General features: G+C 41.3%; 1 protein-coding gene across 1 annotated transcript in view; it reads left to right on the forward strand.

The window, feature by feature from the left end:
• Window positions 1–593: 593 nt before the first annotated feature.
• ENPEP (glutamyl aminopeptidase) overlaps window positions 594–13,084 on the forward strand; it is a 35,057-nt gene continuing 22,566 nt past the window's right edge. Inside the window, exons 1-3 of the mRNA XM_065634404.1 lie at window positions 594–1,207; window positions 6,168–6,309; window positions 8,927–9,058. Of these exons, the coding sequence (XP_065490476.1) occupies window positions 594–1,207; window positions 6,168–6,309; window positions 8,927–9,058 (888 nt within the window). The remainder of the gene's footprint in view (window positions 1,208–6,167; window positions 6,310–8,926; window positions 9,059–13,084) is intronic.

The following is a 13,084-nucleotide window of genomic DNA, read 5'->3' on the forward strand; positions in this document are numbered from 1 at the left end:
GACTTTGGAGATGTCATTTCACAAACTATAACGTGGAAGTTCAAGGAAATCATTGTTAGTAAGAGGAAAAAGTAAAAAACCCCAAACCTCAAAAACCCAAAGAAGAAACAGCAGGGGGCAAAAAAGGAAAAGGTAGTGGCAAAGGTTGAGAGTTTGGAGCAGTTACACCTCTATCTGCAAACTCTTTCTGAAAGCTGCTGACAGAGCTTTGGCATCTGATCATCTCCTAACTGCTGATTAACACAGCACTGTTTTATATTTAACTCAGGCCAGAGCAGGAGGGGCTGGGGGTGGGGTTGCAGTGCTTATAAGGGGAGCACGGCAGGAACAATGTTCCTCTGCGTCGGTTCCCTCCGTCTCCTGGCCCAGCTGCGCTCCTTTTCATCATTCACATTTCCTCCAAATGCCTGTTGTCTTTAATTAATTGAGTGTCTTGTAGAAAGCGAGGTGGGGGAGACGGGCAGAGAACAGCTATAGCTACACAATTAAAATAGAAGCCAAGTTTGCTGAGTTCACTGAATGCAAGTGCTGAAGTGACTAATAAGCTTTTTTACGGTTAATGTTTTGCTCTGAGAACAGACCCAGGAGCAGAGATGGAGGGCATGGATTTTGAAGATAAGAAGTCCAAGAGGTACTGCATGAAGACAAAGCATGTGGCTGTCATCTGCGGCGTCGTGGTAGTTGTAGGTCTTGCCGTGGGGCTTGGCGTGGGACTGAGCAGACCTAAATCTCAGCAATCTTCAGGGGGAACAGATCAACCAACAAACCCTCCTTCCACAGTGGATTCGGATCCCTGTCCTGCTAAGAGTGATGACACTGGAGACTGGAGAGATTTTAGACTACCGACTTACGTCAAGCCCGTCCACTATGATCTGGAAGTCAAGCCTGAGATGGAGAGAGACATTTACACTGGGACAGTCAGTATTTCTATTGTTTTGGAAAAATCTACCAGCTACCTGTGGCTCCACCTGCGAGAGACCAAGATTACAGAAATGCCTACACTCCAGAAATCCTCAGGACAGCAGATTGCTCTGAACGACTGCTTTGAGTACACACCGCAAGAGTACATAGTGATGAAGGCAGAAGCAGAGCTCTCTGTCACTGATGAAAGTGATCCCTACATACTCACCCTGAAGTTTCAAGGCTGGCTGAATGGTTCCCTGGTTGGGTTTTATAGGACCACCTACACTGAGAATGGACTGACCAAGTAAAGCAGTTTTTCTTGTATTTATCAAACTTTCTTCTCTATTTCTACTTGCTCAGGCCTGCTCTATTCCTGTTTCAGCTTCTCAGTCTTGTCTCTCACCAGCTTGCTGACATTTCTGGGCTGTTCTTTAATTTTCTCATTCCCCTAAGGAAGATGCTGTATTCAAAACCCTTTGACTGTTGACAAGTGAATGTGGGCTGGAGAGATGAGGGGTTTGTTATTATTCTGAAAAACTTTTTCAAACTCTACTGGTCCCAGGTTACCTCTGAGCTTTACAAATGACTTCCTCAGAGAGCTGCAAGGATTGAGGCCTTTTTTTATCTCTGTAGTACAATAATATATAGATCTCACCACTCTCTCCTGTCACTTCCCAAGGTAAGAGTTTTGGTGTCAAATGCTCTTGTGATAGTTTTCCTGACATTATGCCTCCTTGAACATCATAAGCCTGAGGAATATCTAAACCAGAACTTCTCTGTTCCTCCTGCAACTCATTTAAATTATGGATAAGAAAGTTCAAATTATGAAGGTTATCTTTGACTTGGATTTTTTGTGCTCCAGCTCTTCCTTTTTAATATATCTATAGTTATTTAAAGACTACAAAGCCTCTTACAGTTCAGTTAACCCATTCCACTTCCAAGGTTTGTACTGCTTCAGGGTGGAAGCTTGAAAAAACCATTGCCCACTTCTCAGAGGCATTTCTTCACATTTAACATGTGGAGAGGACACTCGTTTTTTTCCAATATTTACGTTTCTGAAGTGACTCATTCTAGTCTTTATGGCTAGAAGATAAACTTGGCTAGAGTTTTCCAAGGCCCTGCAGCAGGAACATGGAGACAAACAGTGGTGTGTTTTCATGGCACTTGTTTGCCCTCCTGGGACAACAGCGTCATGAGTGAGAGTTGCATCAGCTCCACTCAGCTGCTGACAGGCAACGCCAGGAGTAGCAGCAGTGACAGGCAGCAGCAAATCCAAGAGGCAGAAGAAAAAGCAAGCATTGATTTTTCATACTTAAACATAGTTATCTGATCTGGGAAGAAGCCATGCAGAAAACGGATTGAACCACAGCCAGCACTTTCCCTCTTGTTTTCCTCCTCTATCACCTCAGTATTGCTCTGACTTGGAAGATGCTTTGAGCATCTGACATCCCCACAGCAGTTTTAGAGTGTCAACACTTAGCATGTCTCTAAGTTGAGGTGTATCACTTCCTTTTTATTGGTAAAGGATAGCTAGATATTAAATGAATTGCCCCAGGTCCACCACAGCACCAGAACAGCAGGACCAGAACGCAGGTCCCCTGAGTTACAGACCAGGAGAGGTGAATGTCCAGCCCTCAAATCCAGACAGTGTAGGAAGACAAGGACCAAGCATGTGGTGTCAGGAAGGAGAACTTCAGAAGCTAAAGAAAGCATAAAATGTGAGCTCACTTCAAGTGTTCCTACGTCTCGATTTGGGCGCTAGAAACTACATACAATTGCAAGGATGATCCTAGCCAGCAGTCTGAAAACATTCGATACAGAAGAGAACTTGTTGTGTGTTTGTTAGGCTTGAGAAGGGCCCTAATAAGAATGAGTGAATGGTGATTTCTGAAATGCTTTTAATGTGGCTAAGTTCGGGCAGATTGTTTGTGGGGGCGGAAGAGGCGATGTACGTGATTGTGATAAGTACAGCTCTAATTGAAAGCAACCACCAGCCAAGTTGCTGCTATGTGGTGTGAGGGTATGTGATAGGATGGGGTAAGGAAGGATGGAGAGGGAAGGCTTTTATTACTCATTAAAACTGCATTTTCCCCTGGCTTTTATACTCAAAACCAACGCTGACTGCAATTAGCTTTTTTATTTAACCTTTGCCTGACGCAGACATAACTCTTGGAAAATTTCAACCCAAGTAGTTCCTATTTTGTCATGTTGTAAGTAAATACAAATCAGATCAGGTAATAGCAAAAGTCAAGCAAGTCTACTAATAGCAGATGTTAGAGAAGGTAGCGGCTGAGGTGAAAATGAGAGTCAATGTGAAATTAACCCACTCCCCATCCCTTCTGGGCAGTGTTAGAAGCAGTGGGACCTTTTGAGAGAATTAGTAACACTGCAAAATCAGCTCCCAGGGCTGAGCTGCTCCCCAGCTGTCAATCTGTGAAGGCAAAGGTTTGCCAAAGCATTGCTATAATGCCTTTTGTTTACAAACTGGGCACATGTCCAGGCTCTGCTGTTGCTTAGATTCAAGTCTCCCACCATATGTTGTGGAAAACAGGTAGGGGTAGACATGTGCTGAACATGCTTGCAAGTCCAGGATCCTTGGGAGACTTAGAGAGAAGAGCACCTCATTTGGGAATCCTGTTCAGGCAGATCACACAATCCCTATCAGGACAAATGTGCTTCTTAACATGCCCAGAAATGGATCTTGAGATACCTTGGGAACACAGCTGTTTAAATTGACGTGCACATGCAGGTAGGGAGCAGGAAAGCAGAAACTTTGAGAATGCAGATTTTAGACATGGACCTGGCTAGATCCTCCTGTGGGTACCTGAATCCAGCTGTAAGCATGAAGTCCTTTGGTAAAGCTATTTCTCTGTCTGTGCATTTTATTTCCCTATTGATGAAAGGGGAATAACAGCCCTTTCCTACTTGGCATGATGCGGTGAGCATAAATAACTTACAATTGTGTTATTTTCAGATATTAGGGAAAGGAGCACAAAAAGAGTCCTTGCCTGGTGTGATGGATTCTTTTTACTCATTAGTTCTTCTCAAAGAATCTGCTAAAAATGCCCATTTTATTTTCTCCTTACTATTACAGATAATACAAAGATGTCACTGCGGCTGTTTTTGGTTTTGCATTACTATTAGTGACAAGGCATGGCTTCCCTTGTATAGGAATTCTCTCTGTCCTCTGTAAGAGCAAGACAAAAGGCTTATAAAAGATACTCAGCTAGGCATGTCTCTAACAGGGAGACTTGCATTTAGGATTCTATTGATTAGGGAAAGGTGAAATATTATTTAGTGTACAGAAGTAGCACTGCTGGATTTCTTCATCAAGGAGAAAATTTTCTCAGAAGAAGCAATGAATCTGAATTTAGGGCAAGAATAGAAGAAAAAAACGCCTTAATTAGCTCAAGTGGAGGGGGTTTTGCGCCAAGCCCTGTGCTTTGGAAAAAAAAAAAAAAGGAAATTGATCATGGTTCTAAATGCAGCTGTGCATTATTTGGGGAACAACAGCTGGATGCTGGATGCAATCTCAGCCAGACCCTCACTTCTTATTGCTATGATGTTTACAACTGTCACCTCTAGTTCACATTTAATTGTCTGGACATCAGCAGCAAGTAGAAGGGAAGAAGTCACCAAGCACTGAAAAAAATCTTATCTAAAACCTACATTATATAATTTGAAAGGAAATTACAACATTCTAGTGCCACTTCTATGCATGCCATAGCCTGGATTTCTCATCATCGACCTCAAAGAAATGGTAGTGCTGATGTCTGTCTGTCTGCCCCCACAAATATATGAGGATAGATGGATTATCAGCTTATAACTCAACAGAGACATCACAGTGTTATCAGACTGTAGGAACAAAATATAAATGTGTCAAAATATATAGCCAATTTTTTAAGCAATAGCTGTGAAGCACTGCCCTGGGGACTTGAAGTTATCTTCATTGTGAAATAATAGCTTTCAAATCCTACAAAAAGTACAGAGTGACATCAAACAATTTACCAGTCAAAAGAAACTCTACTGAGCCTGAAGTTATGCTAAGGTAAACATTCATTATGCTTTCTGCCCATGAACTTTGGAGTTACTATTCCAGTGAATGTGTATGGTAAGAACCCAGACATATTACTTCCATCAGGCTTGTAAATGACCCTTGCTGCTACAAGTTCCTAATGACCAGTTTAGTATTTAACCGTCACAGAGAAATGCCAAGGGCGAAAGAAACATTGAAAAATTGGTTGTCAAGTGAGCTTGTAGGATTGCTGCAGACCTGTAATTTATGATGTACACTTTTAATTACTTTTTGGAAAGAAAAACTACCTTAATAAAGTTGGAGCAGCTGTAGAACTGCTGTCAGAAAATGCTCAACATTCCAGATTAATTGAAGAAGCATCTGTGATCCCTTTCACCATCAATCACTGGAGAATACACCCTGCCACTGCGTGGTTCATCAATGGGAGAGCCCAATGTCACAGTGAGAAGTGAGCACGATATGAACATTCACAACCTTCACCTTATTTTTTACGTGACCTCTATTGTCTGGGTCCTCCAGTTGTTTTTGCATAACTGAGGTGACTTTCTATACTCCTTAACATGGCTAGCATAACACCTGTTATCCACTAGGATATTCACCTGAACTTCCCATGCTTTCTCCAACAACTTCATTAATGGAGTCAGGGCAGCGTAACAGCACCAGCAGAAAACTGTATGTGGTAACTGCAGAAGAAGAAACACACAAGCAGGATGAGATTTTAGGGACACTTATGCAATGCCAAGGTGTCTTCTCAGGAAATGTTCAAGACTCCAGTCCCAAGATATGCTCTAGTGGGTAAACAACACATGGAGTGACTTAAGTAAAAATCCCTATACCAAGATGCTAATTTCCTTTCAGATTATATCATCGGTAGTTTATGTTAGGCACAAAAATCAATGGGAACGCTCATCAGGAAGGTAAGCAAAATTTTTACCATCCATGAGGGGTCATTCCTACCTTATTGCCTGGTTCCAAAAAATCTTTGATGATAAGCAATTGGCTTTAGCTTTTGCTCTGAAACCTAGACAATGTTGATTGCAGAGGTAATGCCTGTACAATGTCAGCTTGTGCATTTCTGGTGTCGCCTACTTTTATGAATGGACAAGTACACACAGATATTTGTAGTTGACTTTAGTTCGTGAAATTGCTAAAAAAATATGCTTAGAAATTGCAGATAAGTTTTTAAAGGTATATAATGAAGATTTGCCAATGTGTTTGTTTGTTTAAGGAGCATTGCAGCTACTGATCATGAGCCAACAGACGCACGGAAATCATTTCCTTGCTTTGACGAGCCCAACAAAAAGGCAACTTACAACATATCTATCATCCATGAAGACGCATACCAAGCACTTTCAAACATGCCAGTACAGGTATGTATTTCCAGCTCTTCTGCCTAAGTGGAATGGTTCTGTAAAGGTGGCATGGATCAGAAAATCCTGACACATTCACAGACTCTAATATCCAGACACTGTAAAGCTAATGCTCAATAAATATTCCATAAAACAGGACTGGATGGTTGGTCACAAGTCCCAGTGGTCCACCAGCACACAACATCCAAAGCAGAAATGAAACATCTCTTCTGTCTCTAGCTAGCTGGCCCTCTATTCAGATTTTCTAGATGAGCATCCCCTACTAACTAAAATGGCAGGTTCTTTACTCAAATCAGATGGGCTCTGGAAGACAGCTGCTTCTCAGATGAGAAGTCTAAAACAATCACTGGAATGACATAATGGTCCAAAGCAAGGGTCTGCTGATCACAATCTAATGGAATAGGATCCTGATAGCAAGAAAGTCTAGGATTCTTATTTTTAATAATACAGGATCTGAAATCCCATCTATCAGCTCATGGGTGTGGACACTTGTCAGTCCACCATGACTGTAATTTCCTACATAATCTATTCCTGGACGCGGTGGGTCAAATTCCAGGTTTTGTATGAAATTCAATGGCATCGTTTATTTGCCTCTGGGCTCTCTGGGAGAAGACTGAATGGCATTCATTTGGGAGAGTTTCTAGTGAATAGTTTAACTGAGTATCTACTCCAATGTATGATTTCTAATGAATATGTTCTGAAGTGGGACATAAACTGCCAAGTTTGGTTTTTGTGGTTTGGTTTGGTTTTTTGTGGGATTTGTTTGTTTGTTTGTGAGGGGTTTTTGTTTTGTTTTGTTTTGTTTTTTGAGAAAAAAGAGCTTCCAGCCCCCAGGTTGTTGACATTTGCATCTTCCCAATCACTCCCCCACCCAGAAATCAAAGGTCTGCTTTACTGTGTACTGTTTTATTCAGAGTCCCCCAAACCTTAACTATCTCCCAGCAATGCAGCTGAGAGAACTCTTACCAATCTGACACAGCTGCCTTACAGACCCTTTGCAAATTTAAATCTCTGACCTATTGTTTTTTAAAATATTTCTATGATACCCAAAAAATCACCAGGCATTTTGATGGACAACACATGAAAGGAGAGTGTTTGCTGTACCTTTCCTCACAGACTTCAGATAAGTGAGGGTACCAGCAAGGAAGGTGAGGGGATGAGAATTGATGTTATAAAGATTTAGTGGGTTTCAATATTTACTTTACACCTTTACAACTAGACCCTGCCTGCAGTATGGACATAAAAACTACGCTTTCAAAGGGCTAACTACTGCTTGTTAATTACTTTGCTAAATTCCAAGTACAGGCTGGGAAATGTGGATTATGCTGGGTTCATACTCAGGTTTGACTAACGGGTGATAGAAGGGCACTTTTTCATCTGGTGTGCTCACAAGGTCAGTAGCTCTGTTCTTAGTAGTGAAAGAACTTTGGGAAATCTTTTCAATGGATGGAAATGCAATAGTTTGTAAATGTAAGGCATGTCGTGTGTTGCACATCCTGTAGTAGTTTTGGTGGTGTGGAGCTCTATAATCATCATGGCAAAATCACCTCAGCGAAATGAGAAACTTGTACGTTGCCTTTGCACTTTTCACTGCATTGGCTTTTTTTTTCCTGCTTTTTCACTGACGTTCTAACTTTGTTGAAAGAAACAAAAGACATCAAAATAGAGTCAAAATGAGTGAAATAAGAGAAAAATAGATTATGAATATCTCAGTGAAAGGGGATTTGTGAACATATCTGTGAAAATGTGTTTTTTGGTAATGGAATCATATTACCCATAACATCCACTGTCTGTGCATTACTTATACTGTATTTATAACAAACAAATCTCATGAAGTATTTTATCTCTACCAGAAGGTTAATGTCTTTTATACGCTGTTTGTTTTTGTCCTATTTAAGTTAGTCATCCACTCAGAAGCACAAGAAATTATCAGATAGGCAACAACAGGTAACAAATAGCAGAAATAAACATTTAGAGGATGAATCACATACAACAGGTTGCAGGTTTGGTCATATGGTTCAGTTGAGAGCTAAGGACTTTTGGGAAAATGAGGAATGATTTTTAATTGATTTACAAAATAAAACTATGATCAGCACTAAACGACCCACCAATTAGCAGTGCTAATTTGTATCTGAATGAGTTCAGGATAGATTTATTAGACTGGTCTTTACCCTAAGTAGCATCTCTGCAATCCCTGACTCCTATATGATGGATGTATTTAAGAGAGGAGAACATCCAGTCTCTTCTCTGATCTGTCCAAAGTGATGTTATTTTATGCAACTATTTCAAGAACAAAACAGACTAGCATACGCTGGAAAACTCCTGTTGGCAAAATCCCTGTGCATGTGAATTATTTCAAATCCTTGATGTAAAATTAGAAGCAGGTACACTTATTTAGTGCAGAAAAAAAAAAAGTCCAATTTTGTGTATTGCAGTATTGCAGAAAAAAACATTTTGTCTGTTCTCATGCCATCAGCAATGGGATGCCAGAAGAGGTGAACCCAGAGAGGTGATTTATCACTCCTATGTAGTTGCAGCCTTCACAGAAATATTGTATCCTCTTCTGCATGTGTTTGCAATTCCAAAAATCAAATTAATTGTTTTTCCATTTCTGCAGCAAACGGTACAGCTGGGCAATGGTTGGAATCGGACAACTTTTGAGAAGTCAGTTCCCATGAGCACTTACCTGGTCTGCTTTGCGGTGCACCAGTTTCAGTGGGTAGAGAGAAGATCTGCTAGTGGAATACCTGTAAGTCCTGTCGCAGCCTGAACATGGTTCAGGTGATAGATGTACTGTGATCTGCATTTAAAAAAAAAAAAAAGGAACATATCTTTTTATAATACAAACAAGAATATATTTTTTCCCTTTCCCATAGCCTGCTTTATGCAGCCTATTTGGTCAGATCAGGTGTTCAGAGTGGTCTCCTGACCTTGACTACACAGCATGGTTTGCAGTCCTTCCCTGTCTCCCATGTGGTACCTCCCATACAGGCACACGGGTCAGCAAGGAGCACTGTTTCTCCAACCTCATCCCTGGCTTGAAGCCCAGATTCTAAGGGAATGTATAAGTCCAGGGGCACAAGAGATTCACAGGCCATGGATACAAACACTTTAGAGTTTTCTGTGGGTTAAAAGGTGTGAATCTATGCACTTGATGTCTTCCTATTTACAGTCGTGGAGACATAGGACTACAACGCTATGTGCTATTGTGTATTGGCTCTAATATTCTTTATTTTTAAACAGCGGCGTAAGGCAACTGCCCAGTGTAAGTTCTGTACAAATATAGAAGTGATAGTGTCTGCCTAAACAGCTGGACATTTGGTAGGTGCCCTAATGAAATGAGTATCCAAATCCATAAAATTTAAATAGTTCCTTTATTTAGATGCAACAAGCAATCCAATCCAGTTCTCCTGTAGATTCAAATCTCCTGAGGTGCAGCAGATCAGGCATAAGGAAATCACAAGACATTACAGTGTATCACAACCTGAAAGCTTAAATACCATTTTCCCCTCAATGCAAAGTCCTCATTTAGCCTAAACCTAGTCTGGGATTCTCAATCCACTGTTAGTTATTTATTGGTTTACATCTTTTTTTCATCTGAGACAGAGGATGACCCCAGAGCTGTATGCTTTTGCTGCTGCCCTTCCTTTCCCCTTAGGGTTGTCTTGCAGTTCAGCTGAGCTGGCAGCACTTTCCTCCTCTTCTGGAGACAGAGACACCAATGGATGGGGAATCTGGACCAAAGCTCCAGCCAGACTGCTGTTCCCTGAGCAAGTAAACTCTTCCTGAGTTTCTCCATCCAAAAAAGCTCGGCAAATCCTTCCCTATTTAAGGCTGTCGACCAATGAGAAAATCTGCCTTGTATAAATCTCTGAAGTGCCAATCCAGTTCTCAGCAAAATCTTCCTGCACAGTGCTGTGCTGAGACCTCCCTCCTCTGCGCCCTCGCTAGCATCATGCTGTCCGCTTATATTATTGCTTGACAAATAACTAAGGCTAAATTACTCTTAGCCAAGCAAATGGAGCCTAGTTTGAGATAAAGATGCAATGTTCTTAGATCCCTGCTGTTTGCCTGAGTAATTTGCAAAATGTTTTAGGCCACCCAGCCACACAATTTTGTTAACCAGATGGTCTCCAGCGCGGCTGCTCCATTCACTGTCAGAGACAGGACTTTGGTTATTTGTCCTCAATATATTTTCTCTAGAGTTTGGTTGTTTTAAGAATCAGAACTTGTGCAGCTTTTGTAGAACATAGTACGGTAGGGGAAAAAAAATGCCGAAGATGTACATAAAACATTTTATTTTCTAGACGCAAAAGTTAACATTCTCTGCTTGTCCATGCCACTTTCCAGAATATGGCTCTCAAGTCAATATTTGTTTGGCTTTTTTTCTTCAAGCAAAACAGTAAAGCCCACAATGTTCCTGACTGGTTGTAGCCTTTCTAAATAGAAGGGAGTGTTCACTGAAGAATGGTAATTAAAGTGTGTGTGTGTATAAGCAGGGATATTTGTGTCAGTACAGAGGTCGCCCGAAGAGATGTCTTCTAATTCAGGTCTTGGTTACTACATATTTTATTAACACTATTCACTATTCAATGTCTGAGGACTTGCCTGCACTACAAAACCTGGGTTTTAAGTGAGGTTAACATCATAACTGTTTCCTTGCTCTTAGCATGGACATGGTTTTATCAATATAAAGTTTATGTGTAAGATGGTTTTTAATTAAGGGAGGCACATAAACTCCAACACTAAAAATTACCTTTTACCCAAGAAAAACAGGCTATCACTAGAGTTTTTAACCAGATATTTAGAAAGTCCTTCTCCTAAGCAAACAGTTCCTTTCTAAAGGAGCAATGAGGTATTTAGATTCACCAGCTGCTGAAAAGAACATTCCACAGTTTGCTATATAATTTGCTAGCAATAAATCCCTCATCCAACAGAAAATATCCATGTGATCCATATATTGCTTTCATAAATAGCAACAGCATGCAACTTACATGACATGGTAAATTATTTAAAAACTCTACCGTTCACTCTGAAAGCTGTTGCCCTAACAAAGACATTAATGGAATCAATGGTGGGAAATGTGCCTACAGCTGTAAAGGATGCTCCTGAGCTGATTACCTGTCAGGTACCAAATGTCTGATTTGGAAAATCACAGATGAGATTATACAAATGAAACCCAAGTCGGTTCTAGTGCATGATGAAGGTTTTGGAAACCATTAATATGGATCAGCTAGGGGACCAAAGACTGCTAAATTGGGTAAAGAGCTTACTGAAGTGGAAATTGCAGATTGTAATTGCAAACTGATCCTGAGGGAAATCCCCTGGCTGGAATGGATTCTCTATTGAATTTCATAAGCTTTTTTTGGTTTTGTTTTTTAATTCCAGCTCTATTTATGACCACTTTCCCATCCTCCCCTCTTGTTGGAGGAAGTGCAATTTCATGGTATTGAAATCAATGTGCTGTCAGGCTCCAAGACAGCTCCTAGGATAGGCCAGCTCCTTTGTTCAGTTTGAGCCCTAAACTCCTGGCTGTAAGACAGCGTTGGGGAGTAAACAAGCCACACCAACACAGACAGAAGAATGTGCCCCATTCATGAGACACGGAGCCTGCAAAGTGGGATGGATCAGTTTTCCTGAAGCCAGAAACTTCACTCCATATAAAGATCTCTTACTTTCCATGCTGGAGGTTTTGGGGGATGGAGAAGAAAAAAGCCTACAGGTCCTGACAGTGGACAGGGCAGCACTACGGCTCTGCTCTGGGGCAGAGATCAGTGTGAGCTTTGGGATAAAGAGATCGAGGGAAAGACCCCCAAAAGACTCCATAAATTCTCAAGTCGGACTTTGTCTTCACGATGTAGAGACAACATCCCAAAAGGTTTTTTCAAGCTGTAGGTCTCCTCATCCTGGTTGTGGGTGCCATAAGGGCTCTAGTCCTCCAGGGCTTGAGGTTTCCTATTGCTTGACAGCAACAGCAAAAACAGTCCTAGGCACCAAGGTTCAGGGATGGAAAGGTCAGCACTCAACACACCATTTTTTGCATTCAGGAAAAAAAACATGCTCAGATATGCAACTCGTCACACATAGGGCCAGTTTTCCTGGACCTGCTTGCTGGGATGAGAGAGAGCTGATTTTCGTCTGAGATTTCCAGAGGGGCAGCAGCCCTGCAGGCACCGTAGCTGTGACTGGATGGTATGTGGCCTGAGGTCCTGGGCAAACAGCCACTCCATCTGGTAAACACACTGTCTTCAAAGGGTCTGAGGTCTTCAAACATCCAAGGACAAGAGGAAATTATGATGATAGTAGGTAGGAAAGGTAGAAAGAAATTGAAGAAAATAAGGTGTTCCAAGGCTTCAGACACATTTCAGGAAAGATGTGCTCTATCAAATTAGTCTGATGGGATCAGTCCAGATCAATGAATTGCTCAGAACAAGTGGATTCCCTTCAATTGTTCTTGCCCAAGCTTCCTTCTTGAGAAAACAAGGCCACGGGGAAGGAGGGTCTGGTATGCACCCAGGCCCTGCTCCAAGCTTGGCCACTGTGAGCTTCTGGACATGGGTCTTTCCAGTTTTACAATTTCAGCATACTGTGGACAACAGGCACAGATTGTGCTGACTTGGTCTCTCTCTTCTGTACATTTGAAAAGCTTTGTTGAATAAATGTGTTAGGGAACGGAATTCAGTGTTTGGGCCAGTCTCTTAGAGAGAACCTGCAGTGTTACAAGTATGTATGTTAAATGACTTTTCAATGCTTGCCACATTCTAATTTCTTTTAA

The sequence above is a fragment of the Caloenas nicobarica genome, chromosome 4, assembly GCF_036013445.1.
Source record: "Caloenas nicobarica isolate bCalNic1 chromosome 4, bCalNic1.hap1, whole genome shotgun sequence".
Lineage (NCBI taxonomy): Eukaryota > Metazoa > Chordata > Aves > Columbiformes > Columbidae > Caloenas > Caloenas nicobarica.